Source organism: Amphiura filiformis, chromosome 14, assembly GCF_039555335.1.
Source record: "Amphiura filiformis chromosome 14, Afil_fr2py, whole genome shotgun sequence".
NCBI classification, from domain to species: Eukaryota; Metazoa; Echinodermata; class Ophiuroidea; order Amphilepidida; family Amphiuridae; genus Amphiura; species Amphiura filiformis.
This window is the reverse complement of record NC_092641.1, coordinates 57935282-57960925: the sequence shown is the minus strand read 5'-3', so window position 1 is coordinate 57960925 and position 25644 is coordinate 57935282. Positions and strand designations below refer to the sequence as shown.

Here is a 25644-nt window from a genome sequence, read left to right as displayed (position 1 = left end):
AAAAACTTTATAGCACAGAGACGGGACATTCACACATGAATTGATGTTACTCAGTGTATACGTGGTATTTTTTGTTTTTTATTGGGGGTAAAAGGTCATTAAGGGGTCACTTCCGGTTTGAGACAAAATGCCCCTTCTGCCACAAATAACATGGCAAAGTAATGCCACGTGCACACATACATTGACATTAACCAATGTCCATGGGGTTTTCATATATTTTGGGGTCAAAGGTCATTAAGGGGTCACAACACGGCTGTGTTCGTGGTCTTAGACCACAGCTAAGTCTAGTTAATTTTGTAATGTAAAATCTGTAGATTAAGATTTATTTTTTGTAAAGTGCTAATGTCGTGTTTGCTCTTGTAACAGTGTTATATAAAAGTCGCTTTGTTATTGTTAAAAATCTGGTTATTTATTTAAACATATCAAAACAATCAGCATCCCTGCTCCAAATGTGGGTCTTTAGACCTGATGGCGAGACGGGGCCCTTGACCGCCGCACATACACGTACCACCTTTACATGTGAGTCCCCCCGGCATGCCACTAGGTATGTTGAAAGTACTTACTCGCAAGAGCTGGAGAAGTCATCAGTGCTTGGTCTGCAATCAGGACCACGGACACAGAATCCAGATGGACATACACCTGTGACAACCAAAAATAATATAATTATATTATCATACTCCTCGCCAACAAAAACCTAAATGCTGCTTTGCTCAATATTCTCAATATTATTTATTTAACTAGAGTTTTCATCATACAGGTAGCCCGGGGGGGCACTTCCATGACAGATATGCATCATGTGCCTCGGGATAGACCCCCCTTTTCAAACCGGCTTGTACCCAATGACCCCCTTTTTGTGTTATGGTCCTACCTATTACCCAATGACCCCCTTTAAAAAAATTCATGTACTCAATGACCCCCTTTTTCTATTTCCTGCTATACCCAAAGACCCCCTTTTAATTCCCAAATTTAGGTGGTATTTGTGTTCTCCTCCAGAAATAATGAGATTTTTCACATTTCCAAGGTGGCCAAGTTGTTTTTACGCAGTTTGGCACTTATTTATGTGTACTTAATGATACTCTTTTGGCAATCCTGTACTCAATGACTCCCATTTTACTTTTTGTTACCCCAATGACCATCCTTTTTTCAAAGTTCCATACCGAATGACCCCATTTTTATTCAGGTTGTGTACTGAATGACCCCATATTTTTGTAATTGTACATTTGACCTGAATGCCCCCTACTTTTAACATGGCCGAGGCACATCCCTGCCATTTCAGATAGGGAGTGCCCCCCCGACAGGTAGCACCTTGAGTGCAAGGCACTGCTATCCTAAGGGGCCCTGTTATATTGTTAAATAATAATTACATTTAAAAAATAGAAAGTTAGAGGTACTCAATAATGTCATTCATCAGTACTGTGGCCTCCATTTAATAAAATAAAGTTCACCATACAGGCGAAATACACATAATGGTGCTATCATCAATCATATTAATGGGATTAGTTTGATCTACACGTTTTGATCAGCAAGTGTGGCGCACATGAACGATATAAACATCTCAAAATAAGTAACTAACCCCCCTTAAATAATGACCATTATTCAAAAACGGGTGATTGTATTACAAATCTGTAAAATGCGTTGGAAGCAGAATTTATTTGTAGCAATTGACTAAATATTGACGTCACAACGTACATTTAAATCAATGGTACCAAAGATTTGAAAGTTGCAGTAAATTGTATTTGTATTCAGTATAATGGAAGGAAATCTGTGTAATGATATCTGAGTGTTATTGTATTGTAAAAATTTGTATGTAAGTGCAACTTTCAAATCTGGACCTTACTACATTAAATTGAAAGGTGTTTTGTTGTTTTCTGGGCTATCGTATCAAATGAGGTGTCAAAATGAGCAGAAATAAATTCTGCTTCCAGCGCATTTTACAGATTTGTAATACAATAGCCCCTTTTTGAATAATGGCCATTATTTAAGGGAGGCTAGTTACTTTTTTGAGATGTTTATTTTATTTAACACACACCGAATAGGGAGCTTCCTATATCTATATAGTATATTTGTCTCAGATTATATATCAAGGACATTGCACAACCCCTAGTCATGATACATACAAACAGCGGTGGCGCTGTTTGGCAGGATGTCGTATGGCGTCACATTACCGCCATCAGTAACAAGATATCCATTAGCATTTGTTGCATCAGCCAATCCTTGGTTTACATCATCTGTGGTAGTACCATACGGCGAATCAAATTCCAGGCCTACAACCACTTGGACGAGTCCATCACCAGATTCACGGATGGTCTGTAAGACGGCGCTTCTGTAATCCGGCAGTCCATCGAATACTTGACGGAACTGGAAGTAAAATGGAAGAAATACATGCCAAATTGTTGGTTAATTCCACATGGGGAGGTAGGAAGGTATATTGGGCTATTCCAGTTAAAATCCACACACCGCTTAAGGAAGACTGGACCTTAATATCCCATACAGGGGGTGTGAATTTCAAATGGGATTACCTGAATATGTATCTCCATTTGAAATAATACACTCTCTGTGTGGGGGATTAAGATCAAGTCTTCCATACGACATGTATGGATTTCAACTGGAATAGCCAATTCAGGAGTTTGAAAGTAGACCCGTTGCCATAGTGTCAATTATCAATGAAAATGTTACTCATTGGTATACCTATAGCAGGGTTGAAAATCCAATTTTGATAAAAAGCCTTAAAAAACAGTGTGAAAATGTCCAGGTGGCCATAAGAAGGCTGAAAATAAAGGAAATTGCGTAAATCTGGACTACAGAAAAGCCCGAATTCGAGCAAAAGCCTGATAAAAATTCCCTTTAAAGGGAAAGCCAGCTTCAATGCAGAAGATGCCTTGTAATTAGTTTGGGTGGTGGCATTTTTAGGATCACTCTTTTTTATGATCCATCATGTTTCATGACAGTCCACCAAACCATCAATGATGAGAACATGCACACAGAAACAGCAAACCAAACAACTCCTATAACTTCCTGTCAATTAATTACTCCAAATTGTTCTGTCTTTTTGTCTTTTCTGCCTTTTAGGCTACCCTTAGCTCATTATTAATATAAAGAAATGCAGTTTTTAGTTAATTGGCTAAAAACTGCCATCCTACTTGCCTTATACATGCACATTAATTTTATATTAATTCGCAATTTATACTTAATATAGCACATTATAAAATGTATAAAGACTGATATTGTTCAATTATAATAGGCCTCGAGCTACATGTATATAAATTATACCCATATCAAAAATAGGCCCTGAAATTGCATCGAATTTTTCCCGTTGAAAAGACAAAACTGATGTTTAAGATATAAATTATTTCATAAATGACATTTTGAGTCATTTTTATCCATAAAACGATACAGGATATAGGATATTTTTACTTTGACTTTTACGTCCATAAAGGTTTTAATCATGTTATCAATACACTCACATCTCATGCTGTGCTGATCTCCAGGAGGTCTGCGAATGTAAATCTAAGAACGCCTGATAACAAGGATTCTATCATTTTCTTTCGTTGATATGCTGTGGAAACTATTATAGGCCTGGCATGAACTTTTAATGTCATATTTCCTTCAAACCATAACTTTTGAAATTCTCACTCGTTTTCATTCGTTGAAACGGCAAAACATACTTTATTTTTCTTACAAATCCAATAACAGGTCTATTATATATTTTCACCATAAAAAGTTCCGCAAAGTAATTCAAACCAATGCTAGTACCCCGTAATCTCTTTAGCAAACAAAGACGATCTCCGAATTAGATAGCCAGCTAACGCTGGCGAAAACTTGCATCCCTGCTATAGGTCAAATACCACAATAAGGTTGTCCCGTAGTTAGAAACCACACACCCTGTGGCGCATGTTATATTGGATGAGGTAGATAGGTCACAATTATTCCAAAAATTTTTACGCTACAGTTTGTTAGCAAAAAAGATTTAGAAAAAGCAATCTGCATACGCTTTGCCACTTGGTGGGATTCGATTGCAAATGGATCCATAGCTCATTCAGAGATTATTACCAAGGTCATCCCGAAGTAAACTAGCTAGCACAACCACCTGAAAATTATCAGCAAATGTCAAATCATCATATCACTCACCACATCCCTAAGTCCATCAGTAAGGGTTCTGTATGCTGAAGACAGTTCATTGGCATAATCTGGATCCCAAACTGCTGAGTTACCATCGATGTTCTCCAGAGTCAGTTCAACACGGATCCATCGGTAACCTGTTTCCATGGAAACATAACAAAATACAAATGAAACCAATATTAAGTACAGTAAATCACTTGTTATGGTATTTGTATTCAAAGCTTAAATAAATAAATGTCGGTGTTTCATATAGCGCCTTTTCCAAGATCTCGGAGGTATCAAAGCACTATAATTTCGCTGCCATGGTGAATCTTCACAATCAGGTCCCATCAACTAGGCTGGTTGCAGCCGAACTTGGCGCAAACCTATACGCACTTAGATTGTAACATCCACCAATTATCTGTGCAGCTCCCCAAATTCCATTGGATGAAGGAAGTTTTTGATAGCCAAACAACTAATCACCGATTTTTAAAGCAGGAGGAAACCGGGGATCCCGGAGAAGAAACCCTGCGAGAGCGCGCATGGAATCGGGATAAATCTGGATATCTAATCAAAATAGAGCTTGTAGATCTGGCAGCAATTTTAATATTAATTCCCCGTCAGCCGTACTGATTATTCTTATGATATCTCTGATTGGCTGAATACATGATAGAGCCCTCTTTGTAACCAATGAAATGAGTTCTTTGAAGCCGATAATTTGGCCAGTAGTGCTCACAATCAAACTAGACGTTCGCTTTTCGTATCTCTTTCCTTGTTGGAAAGGTATAACGTTGACGAGATAGGAACATGTACCGAACATCCGGGACCTACTCTGCCGTGTTTGGCTGAGTAACGGTACATGAACACGGTCTTTTGTGACTATGTAAATTAGTCATTATGTAAAGCTGTGTTTATACCCATAGGTTACTCATCATCAGACTGAATCATTATCGTTCACTGCACAAGTTATGTGTGCAATTCTAGAAAACGTTGACCGACAGAGGGTGTCAAAATAGGCCTACGTGTCGCTTTTGAAAAACAGCGATTCATGCGAATGCTCAGCAGGCAAATACGACGGCGATTTAGTACACTGATCATGCGTGCAATTCAGATTTCTGCAAAAGCGATTGAGTATAAATGCATCTTTAGAAATGACTGGCGATTGTGTGTTCTCAAGTGGTTTTTATCATGTTAATTAGTGACCTGACACACATTTGTATTGGTTCGATCAAGCATCTCCAACAATTTTTTCAATGTAAGTGCCTCTGACCCTAGTGGAAGTAAAAACGGATACTATGGCCAGAGTTCTAGGGCTAAATCAAACTGTGAAAGATTCTAGAAATTACTTCCATAGGAGGAGTTATGTACAGTAAATCCCTTGTTTTCAAGGATGTTAGAGATAGAAAGGAGAAGAAATAGATTACGTAGATTAGATTTTCCGGTATGCTATTCATAAAAGTGGTACCATTGTTTAGAACAAAGGGGTTCCGCCATTAAATTGGTCACTGATTCGGTATCATATTAACGCTTTACACAACAGACGAGTATCAATAAGTGACCACAATCATGTGTAAGGTCAGTCATGTGTAAAGTGGTACCATTGTTCTCACGTATCCCAAATGTGCGCTTGTGCGGGTCTGAAGTCTATAAAAGAGGCTTTAATCTTTTTTTATCACCCACCTGACTTTAGGCGCTTCATTTAAATAAATTGAATGCCCCTGCTGATCGATTACACATCAGAATGTATTAAGGCTGCCAGGTCCACATTTCTATAGTACTCTATAATGGTAATCGCTGCGTATACATGTAATATAAGTATAGGCCTATAAAGGTTTTTTTGCACAAATGTCCATTTAATTTTATTTCAATAAGGAGATTGGCATAGAAATAGCGGCGTACCCAAGGGGAGGGGGGAGGGGCAGATTCACCCCTGTGAGAAGTCTTGAGATGAGGGAGAAAGAGGGGAAGAGGGAATAAGGAGAATGAGAGGGGAATTAAATAAAATAATAGAAAGATAAGGATATATTATTGGAATGACAGGGACAGTGAGAGAGGACAAAAAGAAAGAAAGAGGGAGAGAAGGGAAGAGAGAGAAGGAGAGCTAGGGAGTTATAAAGTTAGTGTAGGCCTAGGAAAGAATAAGTACAGAAAAAGAAAAGAAAGTAAATAAATGTAATAATAATTATTATAGAAACTAAACACATAACACAGCACTAAGCAGCCATTCGATGACACCAATGCCGTTATGCGTTACGTAATTAAAACGCCCAGTCAGATGTATTTCGCACCTGCCGAGCACAAGTCACCCAATTTCGAAAACTGGACGTTGAATGTACACTCTCATGAATATTGATTGGCAACATTTTCCAATATGTCAGCGAGCGCTCTAATCAGACACAATAGAAAAATGAACGTTGCAGCCCGCTGCTTGTTTTGGTATTTGTAATCAAATCATAAATCGTTTTGAATCAGTGGCAATGATCGGGCTAATCCATTTAACCCCCTGGGCACTACTGGCTTTGTTACAGACCCCCTCATTAGTTAATTGTATGATATAATCAGTTGAATATCCAATGAAATGGAGCTTGTAGATCTTGCAGTATTTTAATCTTAATCCCCTTCAGTTGTTTGATGTGATAATTTATTACTTTTTCAAACAAAACGTCATGTACTACCTAATTTTAGACTTAACAGCTAAAAATTGTTGTCCTCCAAACAGAACAAATTTGGCTGATTCCATTTTGCTATAAACATTATAAATATTCCAAAAAAATCAGGTTTGTAAAAAATTAACAGATTTCATATTAAAAGTTTATACATTACGAGTGGGTTTAGGGTTTCAGTTAGTATTTAGGTTTAAGTAAGGCCAAACAAAATACATTCTATGGTCCAAAGCCTGTGGCAGTTTCAAAATCGAATGCAGAATGAGGTTTTTTAGATTTTTTTTATGAGTTTTTTTTTAAACTTAATTTCAATTAAGTTGTCATTTGCAAGTGTGCAAAAGTACACAACAAAAAACTTTGAGACTGTACTTTCCTAAAAAAACTGAAAACTGAAAAAAGTACCAAAATCAGGCTGAAATTAAATAAAGTTGCGGAAAAATTTTGACTAAAAAAACTGAAAATTATCATTATACCTATAATGAATCAAGTAAATTTTCTTCCAAATATTTGTCAGAATTTCATGATTTTCAAAAACTAAAAAAAAAAGAAAAAAGGGAAAACAATTGAATAAGCCGTTTCAGCTTAAATGGATGCGCTAAGAAAAACGAATCCAGATATAGAATTGTTTTTGTTTGACGGTTTATAGATAGTAAGTATTTTGAAAAAAAAATATGTATGACTTACCTACTTCTGGTGGTGGTGCTGTTGTAAAGAAATGAAATGAAAAACGAAACGAACAGAAATCAATTACTAAAAACTTTATAATGGAATATAAGGCAACATGGGTATACTCTGCATGCAGCTCTGCAGGCTTAGAGTTAAACTTAAAATAAGGCAAACATGTGTATACTCTGCACGCATAGAACAAGATACATATTTGGTGCATACGCACCAATATGAACCTCGCGCCAATCGATTCGTGTTCCACGACTCTTTAGGATATTTGGTTAAAAAGATACAGGGTTAGGTGCACTAAGTACAAAAAGTGAATATATCTCATTAACCAATGATCCTACAGATATGCGGCCACTGACCTTTTTGTTCCTTACGACCGGAGGAAAAGTTCGACATATCGCACGACTCTCTAGGATATTTGGTTAAAAGATACAAAGATACGTGCACAAAGTACAATAAGTGACTATATCTCATTAACCAATGATCGTACAGATACGCGACCACTGACTTTTTTGTTCCTTATGACCAGAGGAAAAGTTTGACATACAGCACGACTCTCTAGGATATTTGGTTAAAAGATAGAGGATTAAGTGCACAAAATTAAAAAAGTGACTATATCTCATTAACCAATGGTCCTACAGATATACGACCGCTGACCTTTTTGTTCCTTATGACCAGAGGAAAAGTTCACCATATCGCACGACTCTCTAGGATATTTGGTTAAAAAGATAGAGGGTTAAGTGCACAAAGTAGAAAAAATGGCTATATCTCATTAACCAATGATCCTACAGATACGTGACCACTGACTTTTTTGTTCCTTATGACCAGACGAAAAGTTTGACATATAGCACGACTCTCTAGGATATTTGGTTAAAAAGATACAGAGTTAAGTGCACAAAGTACAATAAGTGACTATATCTCATTAACCAATGATCGTGCAGATACGTGACCACTGACTTTTTTGTTCCTTATGACCAGAAGAAAAGTTTGACATATGGCACGACTCTCTAGGATATTTGGTTAAGAAGATAGAGGGTTAAGTGCACAAAGGCCAAAAAGTGACTATATCTCATTAACCAATGATCCTACAGATACGCGACCGCTGACTTTTTTGTTCCTTAAGACCAGAGGAAAAGTTTGACATATCGCACGAATCTTTATGATGATTGGTTAAAAAGAAAGAGGGTAAAGTGCACAAAAGTACCAAAAGTGTCCATATCTCTTTAAACCAATGATATTAGGCCTTGACCACCGACGTCAAAAAGAACTATAGATTGACCCAGTATAACACCCCTAATCAACCATGAAACCCTTGACCCATCACTTACTCTCAATTGACCAACCATGACACCCATGACCCACCCCGACACACCTTCACCTTCTGAGCACCTTATCATGGCACTTGCGAACCAAAGATCCAAAATAAAAATGACAGACACGTCCCTTTATAAAGGAATTTGATCAATAATTGATATTTTCAAATTGACGTATAAGTGACATAATATTTATTGCTTTTAAGCTTTCACTCCGGTCTTTCCTTTTAAAGGAAATTTTATCAAAGCGCCCCCAAACGAACGAATTTCTCAACACGCATGCTCAATTCAATTAATAAATCAACCTCTATGCAGAAAACAAATTATCGTTTTGTCTAAAAACACTATTTTCTCTGAAAATAGTGAAATTTTATGTTTTTTATATTACACACTACCATCGCTTGAATATTTGTTTTAACAAAACTATCATAAATATTTAAATGAAGGTAATTATAATTTACTATATTCAGGCTTTCCCCATGTCCCCACGTTCGATTCAGAAGTAAACACTAATACCTCGCGCCTCCCGGCGCGAGGAAAAAATGTAGCATGACAGAAAAGATATCTTACACTTCCCACAATGCATTGCTTCCAAATCAATTGCCTATACACGAATCTGACGGTAGCTGTTTCTACTCCTCAACCGTGGGTGGCGCTGTTGCGTCCGCCATTGCCGGGGGCCATAGGCCATCCAGGAGCTATTTCGCGCACGATTCAAGTTCACGTCGCGGTGTATGTTAACTTTTCATCTTTTTAAAGCTCTCTTCAGTTCAGGTCAGTACTACAATATTCTCATGATTAGGTCTAGCTTATTTTGAGGAGCTGTGGTCGGAACATTTTGAGCATTTACAATTATATTCATGTTGATGCTCGACTTTAGGTCTTAAAAGTTAAAACTATTTTCAATACATCTGTATCCAGTTCTTTAAGCCAGAGCTGAGCGACCGATGCTTTTTAACACTTTTCATACGGACGAAATGAGATTTTTGAAAGTCTTATGTTTGCAATATTTAGGCCTACGCTACGGCGAAAAAAGATGCATAAATACACTTTTTTGACAAGTAAATTACCTTGAAATTCTAGTGTTGGCCAGTCTCGAACATCATCTGCCTAAGCAGCCATGGCAATTTGATGATGGTGACAGCGAAGTGAACTTAGTGGAGCATATCAAAGGTATTGTTGTTGTTTGCTTATGCTATGCTGCACAAATGGCCCCCGAAATGGCCCCCCAAGAGGGCGCCCTTTCGAGAGTGCTCGGTCGGATTCGTGTATACTGATTTGCTATCCAGTTCCATAGGGGTGTGTGTATTTCAACAGAAATAGCCCAATAAGTTGTACTTACGTTCAACACGTAGAGTGCAGACACTGCTACACAGTTGTCCACATCCAATGTTGGGGGTCAGATGAGTGGGACAACATTGTAGCTGAAGACCATCATCAGCCAAGCCAAGTTGTCTGGTAGTGAAGGTTTGAATGGTCACATAGCCATAATCCCGTACCTAGAATGATATACCGGTAATAAGTCATTGATTATTACAGCATGTCCAACCTAGGCAAAAATCACCACAATATATTATATATTAAATGGGCATTGTGTGCTAAACTTGCATTTTTAAAAGGTCATAGGTCAGAAACTGCGGGTCATAGAAAAAACTGTTCTTGATCAAAACTTCACACTCAATGTTTTTTTTATTTTTTTTTATGAAATAATAAAAAAATGCGGAAAAAACTATTTGGTCAAAACTCCTACGAATCCTTCATCTTGATTCACCATACATACCGTTTGTCTCCGATGACAAGTTCAGCCAAAAGTGTTTCCACTTTTATAGCCCAATCCCCAAACAAGGTATGTTAAGATGCCCTTAGCAATGATATACCGTAAACGTTCGCCTAATGGCGCACCTGGGCTCCTTTGCCTTGGGATACATTTAATGTACAAATAGAGAGCTCACTCCTCTAAAAATCCTAACAAGAATTAAGGGTACGTGCCTTTATTTGTTGGTGGAATTTTTATGGGAGGACACTTTTAGTTTGTGTCTAAAATTCCAGTTAGGTCAAGGGAGCCCATAGCGCCATTAGGCGAACGTTTACGGTATGGGATGTGCCACAAACATGGGTCACAATATTTTGCCCCTTTAATGGTATATCAATAATCCCCTTTTTGAGGTTCAGTTTGGTAAATGGCTAGATCTTTTTTTATTCAAAATGTTCTCAATTTTGTTTTCAGACAAATAGCCCAAATTTGCCAGATTGATGCCAAAATGTTTGAAATTTGCTTGGGCTTTAGGTATTCGCCTTTTGCACAGATCTGCCATCTTGCTACCAAAACGAGATTCTCCCTGCAAACGCATGCGCAAAAAGCTTTACTAGCAACGTGCCAGTAATTAAAGCATAATCGTTATGAACACGGCAGAGTGCCGAATACACAAAATTGCTGTTCTGAGTAAACGGCGTTTGAAAGTCTAAAAATTTAGAACATTCGTGAGCACTAATTTGAAATGTATATTATAGAAGTGAATGTACACGAATTATTTACAATACTTGCATATTCTGAAACAATCGATATATCCCTCAAAACGCGTTTTAACAGCTATTCGGCTTTATGCTGTAGCCAAAATGTCTCTACCACTGCGCAGAGAGAGGTCGAATACGCATTCAACTACGTGTAAACCATAGCACGCATTCTTGATTTTGGACTTTTATGTATAAAGTACTTGTTGTCCTAAGGCTATGTAGACTTAACTTGATATACAAGTTATAAGTAGTCATCCCTGTAATATTTAGCAAAAACTCGAGGATTTTAAAGCAGAAATAACAATATTGGCCTATATTTTGCGTATGATTTTCCAGAATTTTCCAATTTCACGGGGGCGCACTCACATTATTAAACCACAGCAATATCATGTGGGTAATGTTTGTACTTATTTTGGTATCACTGGATAGAAGATACCCACAGCTATACGTTCGTATCAAATATATCAGTATAGGACATGTAATATAGAAAATTCGGGGTTTCCCGCTATACAATACTATAGATCAACCTGATTCGTCCAAATCAAAATTTCAATAACTACGTCGAGGAGTAAGATTTACCATTAATTTTTGGTGGAAATGAAAGACAACCTGAAACATATTCATAAGCATACAAAAACCCAATTTACTCAAAATTCTCGATTCGTCACTCTGCCGAATTCATAACGATATGTTGGATAGGCGTATGCACACACAACACAAATTTTGATGACAGAACCTCGTTTTGAGATGACCGTGCAAAGTGTCAATACCGATGGGTCTTATTTTGTTTCTTGGTGACACCTCCACACCAAACTTGAGAATCCCACTGTGATGATACCTACCTGAGTTGTAGATGCACCTGTTTGACTCTGAGCGACGTTGTTCAAATACCAATCAAGTTATACATGTAGAGCTGCATTACTAACAGTTTACTGGCAATTCGAGTCACAGCAGTTTGAAACAGGGATACTTGGACACTTAGTAATAACAACACCTCCCTACCCACACCAAACATAAGAACCCTACTATGATGATACCTACCTGAGTTGTAGATGCACCTGTTTGACTCTGAGCGACGTTGTTCGCATACCAATCAAGTCGTAGTGCTGGGTTGCTTACAGCTGACTGGCAAGAGAGAGTCACAGCACGAGCAGGGGAAACGGGTGCACTTGGACACCCAGTAATCACAGCATTGGTTGTTGGACAGACTATGATAGCGAACAAAAAATAATACCAATATTTATTGAAAGTGTTTACATTTGCTGTAGGGATTCTTTTTTCTTATTGAATTGCAAAACTTCTACCAATTTTTCATCTACAAGGATTTAAAACTCTTTCAGGCGGTCTACATTATAGCATGTCACAGGCTTGTCCTCCCTCTCATGCTGGGGATAACTAAATAATTCAATAATGTGACATACAAAGATATTGAGCTTTAACATTATTGTATAAAACAGAGTCACTGCAAAGATATTCTAAAATTAAAATGTGATTTTTTATGATTTCTTATCTTATTTTACAGGCCAATACTTCAATAGATAATATAAACAATAGTGCAGAAAGTGGGCAGCCTTGGTGCAGCTAGAATACTTTGCTTGGTGTACATCTTTCTCTCATACGATATCATTTTGCACAATTCAAATGTTGTTTAATGTCATTTGGTTTCCTTTCTTCATACCTCTTTTCATCTTTCCATCCCTTGTTTTTCATTAAAAATTTAGAATATTTTTAATCTTCCTTCTTTCACTTCCTCATAATGTCTTTTCTTTCTCACTTTCGGTTTTCTTTATTCTGTATTCTTTGCATCTTTCTTCGAACTATATTATTTTTTATCTTTCTTACTTGCTTGTTTTCTTGTTCCTGCTATTTCTTTGCTACCATTTTGCTACCCTTTTCCTTTTTTCTTTATTTCAAAAGTCTTGTGTGCATTTTTTCTGATGAAAGTGGTGAAGAATATTTTGAGAAAGAAATGAGGTTACGGAATATCGCGAAAAGCGGCGTGTTCCTGGTTTGTTGAGATCTGTGGTCTTGTATGGCATAACCCTAACTTCCACCGTGCTTTTTGGCTATGGGAAAGGACATAAGGAATAAAGAAAGAAGATGAACAAATAACTTGACTGCTCCCCTCGGAATTCTAACCCCAGACACCACGTGTGCCAACCACTCGATCGGCGACTGGTAACCACGGATCTTTCGCTGGCCCGACAATATTTATTAGCAGATATTTTTGAAAAATGTTTTGCAATGTTTGTTTTTGATAAGAAAGAACCATTTTGATGAGGAAAAGCTTACAAATATATAATGACACATTCTTTACCCCCTCAAAAAGTTGTTTTATGGAAAACTTAAAAATCTATAAAATGCATGGTAAACAAGTTTCCCCCTATTGCCCGTACGTCAATTTTGTTTTCCCACGAGGAGTATTTTGGCCCTTATTTGCACCCATGCAGTACCGTTCCAGAACAAAAGTGCACAAAATAGCCTAGAAACCGTATCTCATCACCCATATCTAGGGGCAGAACTCAGTAGTAATCTTAAATGGTCAAATCGCATCAATAATATTGCGGTTAAAGCCAACAATGCTGTTTGGTTTATTCGCAGAAATCTTTGGAGGTGCCCAAAGTACGTAAAATAGCCAATGTACTGTGGCGGGACGGCCGAATAGTAAGGATCAACAGGACAAGCCTTTGTTTTTATTGAAAACTGTCTCAATATGTATTTAATTATGAAACCTGATTGGTCGGTAACTTTGAATATGAAAGTCAGGTGGCCGGGTTGACACCAGTTCCCAAATTGGGAACACGAAAAGTTATGTATTGAGACCTTTGGCAAGTCGTGGGGGCAGAACCCCACCTTCAGAGTATCTTTTACAAACAGAAGTGCATGTAAATAATTCTTCACGTAGGTCATTCCAATTTAACTTCAACAGTACTTTATTTACTTATTTCCAGACTACAACATACAAGACTCAGTCACACCCCTATCCTATACTTTAGCTTCCTACTCCTGCACTACCTCTGCAATGCTACACAGCTAGCACCCTCTCTCATCTGCAGCAAGGACGAGAATCAAAATCAATAGGAAAAACGTGTTAATACAATTTAACATGAAAGGCCCACAAAAACGTAAGTTATTTTGGTACCAAATGAAAAATTGGGCATAATGGCCCCGCTCAGCGCATGCTAATAGTAACGACACTTGCCAATGACATGACACGCATGTATTGGCAAGGTATCATCATAAAATTTGAAAAAGTTTTGGACGCAAATTTGCGCATAGAAGCCCCTCACTTTACAATTCATAAAGATGACACCCAGGGGTGTATTCTCACCTAATCTTAAAATTACGACATAATAAAACAATATCTATAGATTCCAACAGACTGTGTGTTATAACAAAATATAATATACAAACTATTAGGCCCCCATCATCAGGCCTCTGATTGGTCACTCCTCTGCACTACAAATAATAACTCGCCAAAATAATATCCTCTCAAATACCACAGTACTCCTCAGACTTAGTTGATGTATCTCTAAGGAATACTACTCTATATTAGTTGACACTCCACTCAGGATTAACCCCGGGAACTCGCAGGGCCGGCGTTAATCCCTACTACTCAATATTAGTTGATACTCCACACAGGATCAACCCCGGGAGCTCGCAGCGCCGGCGTTAATCCCTACTACTCAATGTTAGTTGATTCTCAGGCCTGTAGGCCTATGTATATCCTACTGAAAGCAAACACATGCACAAAGTCCGTTGGAATCAATAAAATAAAATGAAATTAATAAATAATAAATATTGCCCATCACTTACCACGTCTTCCGTGAACGCTAAATATATATGAATATTTAGATATACTTTTTCACACAACGCATAGGCCTAAATAAGATCATAGGCCCTGTACATGACAATCTCATAACAAAAACCTAACTATCCTAAAGTAGCCTAATAATCATGAATAATGTCAAAGGTCAGGCAACATTGCAAACACATAATAAATTGTGAAAAGTGAGAGAAAGTGTGAGTATTATTTCCCAAACGAAAATAATACAACGCGAAAATATAATGATCCCTATCAATTATACACAACATGCCACGTCTAAAATAATTAATTAAATCTAAGATCCGAAATATAAAACGGGGAAACCCCGTATTAGCGCATATACATTGTATATGGCACTTTAGGTAATACAGCCGTACTGTGCACGCACCTTTGACCTCGAAGACATAAACCTGCACGTAGGCAGGCCACGTAAGCACCCACACAGTGATAGAAACCATATTTAATTACAAATATAAAATAATTCACAACACCAAACTAATCCAGCTCTTTCTCACTTTCCACTTTACCTAGAAAGCTGAATTGCACACCATAATAAGGGAAAAGGTATGGTGCCTGTTTTAGGACCTACGATTATAAAATACTATAATGACAAATCATGATTTTTGAGGTGCATTTGAAACCATAAACAACAAGAAATTTGCATGGATGCGTACTGCATACGTATACACGTGCGAAACAACAAGACCACATCACTCGACTTACTCATGATGAAAATCGCCCAACATTTAAAAATTGATTTCACGATCTCAAAACCACCTCTACGCGTTCTATACACTGTATCCTACCGTAATTTGGAACAATTTAATTCCGAAAACAATTTAATACTCTAAAAATAATGAAATTAAAAAACGACTAAGAAAAGCTGTGCATATATTTACCTGCAACAAGGACGAGAATGACATGCGGGAGCCCAGCCGGCTAGCACGTCGGGCGCTCTGATTGGCTGACGGTACAAGCTCCCGAATGTCGCGCATGGGCAAAAACGGCCCATTATATGACGTAATGCAGAAATGAAATTTGAAGGGGTGCTACACGATTTGGGTAGGGAAATGAAAAGGGGATTACCTAAAAATAATATTATGTGTTGGCTTGATTTACCAATACCGTTTCAGTACTTTGCATTAGTAAGACCGCACCTTGAGTTTGCTTGCGCTGTATGGGACCCCCATAATGTGTCCGACATCCAAAGAATTGAGGCAATACAGCGCTGGGCAGCTCGGTTTGTATCCAACAAGTACCAGAGAACAGAAGGCATGGTCGCTAACATCCTTCAAAACCCGCAGCGGCCTTCCCTTGAGCAGCGAAGAAGGCAACATAGAATAACAATGTATAAAATTCAAAATGTTGAAATTGCAATATCCAATCCTGATTATGTTCAAACACAGACAGTTAAAACTCATCAATAACATCCCCAAAGGTATAGAGTTATGACACCTCACATAAACACCTACAAATATAGTTTCTTCCCCCGGACAATCATAGAATGGAACACGCAACCTCCTTCCGTGTATATTGCCAAATCAGCTGACTGCTTCAAGAGATGTATAAATAATATGTAATATAGGTCGTTTTGTTCTTATTCTCAGTTTTGTATAGCCTTGATGATTTAAACTGGCGCAATAGGGGGCGGGGATGGAGGTTGGCCAATTAATGCTTTGGTGTGGCAACCTTTTCCGCCAAGATTGTAGTTGATACTCCACTCAGGATTAACCCCGGGAACTCGCAGGGCCGGCGTTAATCCCTACTACTCAATATTAGTCGATACTCCACATAGGATTAACCCCGGGAACTCGCAGGGCCGGCGTTAATCCCTACTACTCAATATTAGTTGATACTCCACACAGGATTAACCCCGGGAACTCGCAGGGCCGGCGTTAATCCCTAATACTCAATACTAGTTGATACTCCACTCAGGATTAACCCGGGAACTCGCAGGGCTGGCGTTAATCCCTACTACTCAATATTAGTTGATACTCCACACAGGATCAACCCCGGGAACTCGCAGGGCCGGCGTTAATCCCTACTACTCAATATTAGTTGATACTCCACACATGATTAACCCCGGGAACTCGCAGGGCCGGCGTTAATCCCTAATACTCAATACTAGTTGATACTCCACTCAGGATTAACCCCGGGAACTCGCAGGGCTGGCGTTAATCCCTACTACTCAATATTAGTTAATACTCCACACAGGATCAACCCGGGAACTCGCAGTGCCGGCGTTAATCCCTACTACTCAATGTTAGTTGCAGGCCTGTAGGCCTATGTATATCCTACTGAAAGCAAACACATGCACAAAGTCCGTTGGAATCAATAAAATAAAATGAAATTAATAAATAATAAATATTGCCCATCACTTACCACGTCTTCCGTGAACGCTTAATATTCACATAAATATATATGAATATTTAGATATACTTTTTCACACAACGCATAGGCCTAAATAAGATCATAGGCCCTGTACATGACAATCTCATACAAAAACCTAACTATCCTAAAGTAGCCTTTGGGTATGACTTGTACATAAATACTGTGATCTAAATGTTAAAGCCTCTATGATTTGAAACAAATTGTAATTTCGTTACAAAGAAAGTTTTTAGTTGAGGCCGTATTGTTTGCATATTAGATAATAATCATGAATAATGTCAAAGGTCAGGCAACATTGCAAACACATAATAAATTGTGAAAAGTGAGAGAGAGTGTGAGTATTATTTCCCAAACGAAAATAATACAACGCGAAAATATAATGATCCCTATCAATTATACACAACATGCCACGTCTAAAATAATTAATTAAATCTAAGATCCGAAATATAAAACGGGGAAACCCCGTATTGACGCAATTAGCGCATGTACATTGTATATGGCACTTCCAGTAATACACCCGTACTGTACACGCACCTTTGACCTCGAAGACATAAACCTGCACGTAGGCAGGCACGTAAGCACCCACACAGTGATGGAAACCATATTTAATTACAAATATAAAATAATTCACAACACCAAACTAATCCCGCTCTTTCTCACTTTCCACTTTACCTAGAAAGCTGAATTGCACACCATAATAAGGGAAAAGGTATGGTGCCTGGTTTAGGACCTACGATTATAAAATACTATAGTGACAAATCATGATTTTTGAGGTGCATTTGAAACCATAAACAACAAGAAATTTGCATGGATACATACTGCATACGTATACACGTGCGAAACAACAAGACCGCATCACTCGACTTACTCATGATGAAAATCGCCCAACATTTAAAAATTGATTTCACGATCTCAAAACCACCTCTACGCGTTCTATACACTGTATCCTTCCGTAATTTGGAACAATTTAATTCCGAAAACAATTTAATACTCTAAAAATAATGAAATTAAAAAACGACTAAGAAAAGCTGTGCATATATTTACCTGCAGCAAGGACGAGAATGACATGCGGGAGCCCAGCCGGCTAGCACGTCGGGCGCTCTGATTGGCTGACGGTACAAGCTCCCGAATGTCGTGCATGGGCAGAAACGGCCCATTATATGACGTAATGAAGAAATGAAATTTGAAGGGGTGCTACACGATTTGGGTAGGGAAACGAAAAGGGGATTATCTAAAAATAATATTATGTGTTGGCTTGATTTACCAATACCGTTTCAGTACTTTACATTGGTAAGACCGCACCTTGAGTTTGCTTGCGCTGTATGGGACCCCATAATGTGTCCGACATCCAAAGAATTGAGGCAATACAGCGCCGGGCAGCTCGGTTTGAATCCAACAAGTACCAGAGAACAGAAGGCACGGTCGCTAACATCCTTCAAAACCCGCAGCGGCCTTCCCTTGAGCAGCGAAGAAGGCAACGTAGATAAATGTATAAAATTCAAAATGTTGAAATTGCAATATCCATTCCTTATTATGTTCAAACACAGACAGTTAAAACTCATCAATACCATCCCCAAAGGTATAGAGTTATGACACCTCACATAAACACCTACAAATATAGTTTCTTCCCCCGGACAATCATAGAATGGAACACGCCGTGTATATTGCCAAATCCGCTGACTGCTTCAAGAGATGTATAAATAATATGTAATATAGGTCGTTTTTGTTCTTATTCTCAGTTTTGTATAGCCTTGATGATTAGCTGCTAAATATTGGTATCTTTTTAATGTTGTTAAAGCCATATTATAACATTTGCTGAGGAGGACGCCCTCACTGATTTTTTAAAATTATTTTTTTTTACACGATTATATTGTACTTTATTAAACCAATATACCCTGAAAAATCAAGACTCTAGGTGCTGTAGTTTTGTCAAAATCCGAGATTTTGAATAAAACGCCTGAATCAGCGTTTTATTATTACGATGGAATTATTAGTCGAACGCATACACGATGTTCATAACACATAGTACGTACACGGCGTGCGCGACGGTGATCTACACAACAAAGGGCCGTACCATAACATGACCGAAGGAGTGGTACGTATTGGCGACATATGCGCTGGTAGTAAATTCCAATTTTCTCGGCTCAAAAATAAAAGGGGATATATCTGACAGTAAAAACTAACATTTTATGGCAAAGAAATGCTAATCTATTTTGTATAAAAATGTTATAATATGGCTTTAATTCGAATACATTCGATCAACTAATCATAATACTTACACTGCACATCCAATATTGCTGTAGTTTGTGGCTTGTCAATTTCAGCATGCAATCCAGTGGCGACACATTTTACCTCTCCATCGTTGAACGCTTTATTTGCAGTATATTCCAGTGTACCCACTACATCAGAAGTGTCACCGTCACTAGGGTTAACTGAGTCTATTTGACTCAAACCTTCTGTGATTTGTATTTCTTGTCCTCCACTCATCTTATGATACCATTTTATTGTTACCACAGGTCTGTAACCAGTTGCAGTACATACAATGCTAGAAGTTTCACCTTCTGTCACTGTCACTTTGCCTCCATTCATTGGTGTCATTTGTAATGGACTCCCAACCACTACAAAGGATAACAAAATGTTTCAATTTGTTAATTACCTATTCCTTTCACACTGAATAAGCATTTCAGATTGTAACTTAAATATTAATGTAGGCATATTGCTGCTACATATCTCTATAGATTAAAATAGGATAGACAATCCCAGGTAGCTCACGTGCTTTAATATTATTATCGCAATAAAACTAGTGCTGTTAGTATTATAATTATAATTATTATTAGGTCTTAGTATTACAGGCACAATGCAAACGTATGGGTGCAGAAAAAATAATAATTTATTATGACCGTTGCAATGGTTGATAACATGACTGCGTTACATGTACAGCTCTAAAACATGTTATAAATGTTGATTGGCTTGTTTAATAATAATATTATTAATTAAAATTTTCAAACAACATTCAAATGGCATTGACCCTAGAACTATCCGCCACAAAAATCGCATGTATTTACGGAACACCCCCCATTCGTAGTCCGTGTTACAAAATATGTCTCAGTAGTTCTATGGTTAACATTACCTTCAATTTGCAGTGTTACTCCTTGACCAGAAATTGGTGAACCAGCAAGCTTACAATTATACACTCCACCATCTTCCACCTCTGCAGCCGTAATTGCCAGATTCAGTTCCTCTGCATTACCTGATATAACTTCAAAATTGTTGTACTTTGGTTCTGCGCTAATTTTAGTAGTACCAAGAAATATTAAAATTGCTCTACCATCAGTATCATCTTCCCACAATAGTTGATTTTCAACTGCTGAACTTTTGCTACAAGTGAGAGTATGTGAGCCGCCCCTAAGTACACCCTGGTTGGCAGGAGATGGTCCAATTAGGTCTTGACTTTGACATCCTGGAAAATAATACATTGTACCGGTACTTAAAATATATGGTAAAGTAACTCCACACGTCATGATCGTTCTACACTTTTACTTGATATGTCTGTATCTTAGTACAATCAGAATGTTAATCAGTCAAACTTAGCTTCAGATCTCGAAACTTTCAAAACTTATATTCGTATACACATATTTATTAAATACTTTCACACATTAAAAGTATTAATCACACAATTCTTCCAACAAATTGCATTTAAAACATATCTTTACCGATATTTTTGTTTGGATTTTTTTGCGGTAAACTTCACACGTCACTGGGAAGTAGTAACTGCCCTAACATACACCCCACGCAGTGTTCAGCTCTCTCTTATAATTAATTTGACCTGATTTCAAATAAGATTTCACCAGATTTTCCTCGTCAAACATGACGTGAGTCTAGGCATAATTTTGGGTCATATTTAACGCGGAAAATCTAGTTAGATCTCATTTCACTAGAAAGCTAGTCATATTGAGTTCTGATACACCACTGCAAAGCCCGATATTTCAGGAACTTAAGAGGACTAAAGAGGCGCGTGCCCTCCTTTCTGTTTAGGGTGTTGGTGCTCCGTCTTCTTATCTCAATTGCTTCCCGAAATTCTCTAAATCTTTTGTCGTGCTCCCATCCAAGAATTTTGGACTCTTCCCAATCTATAACATGTTAAGCTCTTGTGAGATGATCTGATATGACTGATTTGGTCTGTTCCATTTCTGATGTCCTGCGTTCTGAGTTTTTTTATTCTCCTTTTTCTCTTCCGCTTGATGTTCAGCAAGTCTGGTGTCAAACATCCGCGAGGTTTCACCGACATAGGAGAGATCACAATTTTTGCATCCAATTTCATAAATGCAGTTTCCGTGTTTTCCTTTTCACGTTGTCTTTTGGATGGACTAGTATCATTTGTCTGAGAGTCCGGTGGGGTTTCATTGCTGTGTCAACTTTGTGTTTTTGAATACTCTTTGGATACGCCCCGAAAGGCCGCTGACATAAGGAATGACCACCATGCCTTTGCTCTCTTCTTCAGCGGTTTTTGCTTTTCTTTGATCTCTGTTTTTCAGCATTTTTGGTTTTAATATGCATTTGATTTTTTACTTTGGCCATGACCCAATCTGGGTAGCCACAATTTTTCCAGGCTGGACGCACTCGCTCTTCTTCTTTGATTCTATATTCTGTGTCCGTTACTACGTTCTCATAGCGTTCTAATCACACCCATTTTTTCAAGTTGATCAATTGAATACTTCTGAATTTGTCAATTAGTTCAATTGGCGACAATTATTTATTTCCCTAACTAATAGCTAGATTATGTAAAAAATATTTTAAACACGTTCGAGAATTGACTCATTCTAAATTACACTAAAGTGACTATGTTTACAAAATGTTGAAAATTGTCGTCGCATTATAATGAATATGAATTCAAAAACTCACATCAAATGTTTTATTTGGGTCAGAAAATTAGATAATACCACAAAAAGGTTCGCCACGTTAACTCAATCGAACTATAGTTTAGTTTGTCACACTTTAGAGTTTACATTCAACACATTAATTGACATTAATTGATGGCACCTCCGCCTAATGATATGGAGAACAGTTCCTTGGGGAACCACCATGTCAGTTAGCATCCTGGACAACCGATTCTTTTGTTTGGCAAGGCTCACTCAGTCATTTAATGAGGCAATACAAACGATCGAATTTGGTGTTGAAATGAGCTAAATTTTTAGTTACACCTTTTCGATGTAAAAATAATTTTCTCGGCCAAATGAAAAGCAATCATTTTCATTTTTTCAGTAAATGTCAGGAAAAATTGTAGTGCTTGATACTGTATTTTTTTTCAAATTCTAGTGTTAAACTTAGGCGTGAAATTTAGTCATTTAGTGTAAGATTTTCGATTTTGATAGGCTTAAACTCTGCCCGCGAGCCTTTTTTGGATCAACCTTTTAGCTTTTCAAAGTAAGATAGTTCGCTAATGAAGGATTTTTCCCAACTTTCTAACGCACATCACCGTGAGCGATATATCATAGTTTTGTCAGAATTTGCGTTTTCATTTCACCATTTTTACTGCCGGCTGACCATTTTTCAAAATCAACGAGTGAAATCTAAGGCTAATACTAGCATTGTGGATCGATATCCCTGGGTTTAATAGGATTACCGGCATGGCTACAGTGTTGCTAGAACTTCAATATAGCAAAGAAATTCCCAGGCCTATAGCGCTCCTACTGATCATGTTTAACCAGAACACTCAATTGGGGATTTGGGCTACCAAATCGCTGGTCGGGCAATTTGCTTTCAATGGAAAATTGACCTGGATAAACAACAAAGGAAATATCGACTATTTCTGCTGGTTGCTCTCGAGATAAAAGTACTGAGTTAGACATTTTCGGAGTATGAAGGGAAAAAGGGTAAAATAAAAACGGAAATTCTAACAAAACTATAATATATAGACCCACACGATGTGCTTTACAGAGGTGGGAAATATCTTTCTTTAGCAAACTATATTAGTTTGAGACGCTAAAAAATGAATTCCGTAAAAAGCTCGCGGGCGAACTGAAGGCCTATCAAAATCAAAAATATCACACTAAAAGACACAATTTGATGCTTAATTTTAACACCAGGATTTGTAAAAAAAATGTATATCCAAGCACCATGTTTTTAACTGACATTACTGAAGAAAAAAAAATATTGCTTTATATTTGACCGAGAACATTAATTTCATAGCAAAAGGTGTATCTCTGAATTGTGCTGATTTTAACATGTATCGATCGACTTTCAGCGCGACTAAGCATTTCTAAAGAATCGGTTGTCCAGGTTGCTAACTGATGTTAAGGGTTAGTATACTCAAAACCAATGATTCATAATAAAGTTACCATAGTATGACAGAATCACCGTAGTCACAAACACAGTAAGCTTCTGCATTGTCTTGCCCAATTACTAACAAATATTGATTGTTCAGTCAGACCTTTGGCCTAAGTAAGGCTAGGAGCAGTAATGTTCGCAGTATATCTACAAATTGGATGAGCTCCTTGCAAATAATCAGTGCTTAGATAATGCAAATATCACATCCATTATATTGTATATCGGTAGAAGGCATCTTTGTATGCTATAGTCCTGGTACTACACAGACGTATCGTTGATCTGTATTATTTGATTTATTACGTTCCGGATATCGGTCTTGATTTTTTCATGTTTAACAAGTGTATAGAAATCTCATAGTTAAACTTATTCAGTTCACTTCACAAGGTCAATTCACTCCAAAAGGAAATCTGCCTTTTCATAATAATTATAATCGTACGATTCAGTAGCTTTTCTGAACTTGGTGCATTACGTGCAGATATTCCCGTAGCTTTATATTCATCATGATACCACAATGATAAGTTGGTAGTTACAGAAACCACCGTAGTAATGAGGCGACGATTGATTCAAGTCAGGTATATGGGCACACACCGCTAGATAAACGTCCTATTGACATACACGTAAATATACAAGAAAGTTAGTTTGTTTTTCAACCGCATGTGACAATATTTTGAAAGTTGCGACTGGATATCCTTAAGGATAGACGAGGAATTGTTGGTCGAAGCAACCTAAAAATCAATTTTCATTATCTAGATCAATATATTATTGAAAATTAACACCTTCATGTTTTGCAAAAGTTCATTCTACAAATTGTATACTTGGCAAACTTGCTTAATTTATTGTTGTTAACGAGTTATGTACGTTTTACAAAAGTGTTGTTGTTTCAGCCCTCTTTACAACGTAACTCAAGAACCGCAGCACCTATAAAAGTATATCTGTGATATTTTAATTCTTCTACACGCTCGCTATGAATTGAGCAATGCAGTTTTTACCAAAACTCACTACCATTCGTAAGATGCTGTGAACTACCAAATCACAACGGTTTAAAATAATTAATAACCTTAAGCATGAAGTATGAAATTTAATTTTTTTAATTGATTTTTTTAATCTAAGGGCCCCTGAACTGCATCCGCTACCCATTATTTTCATCTTGCACGAATGCCTCGCTCTCGGATTAGTTTCGGGCACCCAACTTTTGACAAGATGAAGATGCACCATTTTGTGATATTCTGAGCACTGATCGATTGCATATCTTTTAATTTAGTTATACACTGAGAACGCTAGTATTCGCTGCCATTTGTTATACAAGGCTCACTAGTCATTTAATTAGGTACTGCATCGATCGAATTCGGTGATGAAATGAGCGCGCAATTGTAAGCTACACCATATCAATTCAAAATCAATTTTCTCGGCTTAATAAAAAGAAAATAAGTAAATATCGGAAGAAACTCATAATGGTTGATACTATATTTTTTTATTTTAAATCCTGGTCTTATAAGGTGTGAAATCAGGCACTCAGAACACTGGTCAGTTCATGTCTATTGTTATACAAGATCCATAGTTACTTAATCAGGAAACTGTCGAATTCGGTGTTGAAATGAGCAAAAGTTTTATTTAGTTACACCTTTTCACTTCATAATTAATTTTCTCGGTCAAATAAAAAGCAATAATTGCATTTCTTCAGTAAATGTCAAAGACTATAATGCTTGGAACTCTATTTTTTTAAACCCTGGTGTTAAAATTAGGTGTGAAATGTAGGCTTCTAGTGTATGATTTTCGATTTCCACAGGCTTCAAGTTGCCCCATGAGCGTTTTGGGGATCAACTCTTTTCCTTTTCAAAGT

General features: G+C 37.5%; 1 protein-coding gene and 2 long non-coding RNA genes across 3 annotated transcripts; all 3 read right to left on the bottom strand.

The window, feature by feature from the left end:
* Positions 1 to 561: 561 nt before the first annotated feature.
* LOC140170357 (uncharacterized) lies at positions 562 to 4258 on the bottom strand. Its single transcript, XR_011861529.1, has 3 exons — positions 4129 to 4258; positions 2118 to 2358; positions 562 to 639 (listed from the first exon to the last, which is right to left on the bottom strand). It is a non-coding gene; the product is annotated as an uncharacterized lncRNA (long non-coding RNA).
* A 3191-nt stretch (positions 4259 to 7449) lies between these two features.
* On the bottom strand, positions 7450 to 12163 carry LOC140170358 (uncharacterized). The gene is made up of 3 exons (XR_011861530.1): positions 12106 to 12163; positions 10092 to 10248; positions 7450 to 7463 (listed from the first exon to the last, which is right to left on the bottom strand). It is a non-coding gene; the product is annotated as an uncharacterized lncRNA (long non-coding RNA).
* A 78-nt stretch (positions 12164 to 12241) lies between these two features.
* On the bottom strand, positions 12242 to 24077 carry LOC140169527 (cell adhesion molecule 3-like). The gene is made up of 4 exons (XM_072192788.1): positions 23816 to 24077; positions 20608 to 20937; positions 19757 to 20095; positions 12242 to 12471 (listed from the first exon to the last, which is right to left on the bottom strand). The coding sequence occupies exons 1-4, from the start codon at positions 23862 to 23864 to the stop codon at positions 12242 to 12244; spliced, it is 948 nt and encodes a 315-aa protein (XP_072048889.1). The 5' UTR covers positions 23865 to 24077.
* Between the last annotated feature and the right edge of the window lie 1567 nt (positions 24078 to 25644).

Excerpts from the sequence above, each read along its gene's own strand:
- LOC140169527 (XM_072192788.1), bottom strand. The coding sequence starts at position 23,864 with ATGCAGAAGCTTACTGTGTTTGTGACTACGGTGATTCTGTCATACTAT. Across the intron at positions 20,096-20,607 it reads AGTAACACTGCAAATTGAAG|TGGTTGGGAGTCCATTACAA; the intron begins GTAATGTTAACC and ends TATCCTTTGTAG. Across the intron at positions 12,472-19,756 it reads AGCAATATTGGATGTGCAGT|TCTGTCCAACAACCAATGCT; the intron begins GTAAGTATTATG and ends TCGCTATCATAG.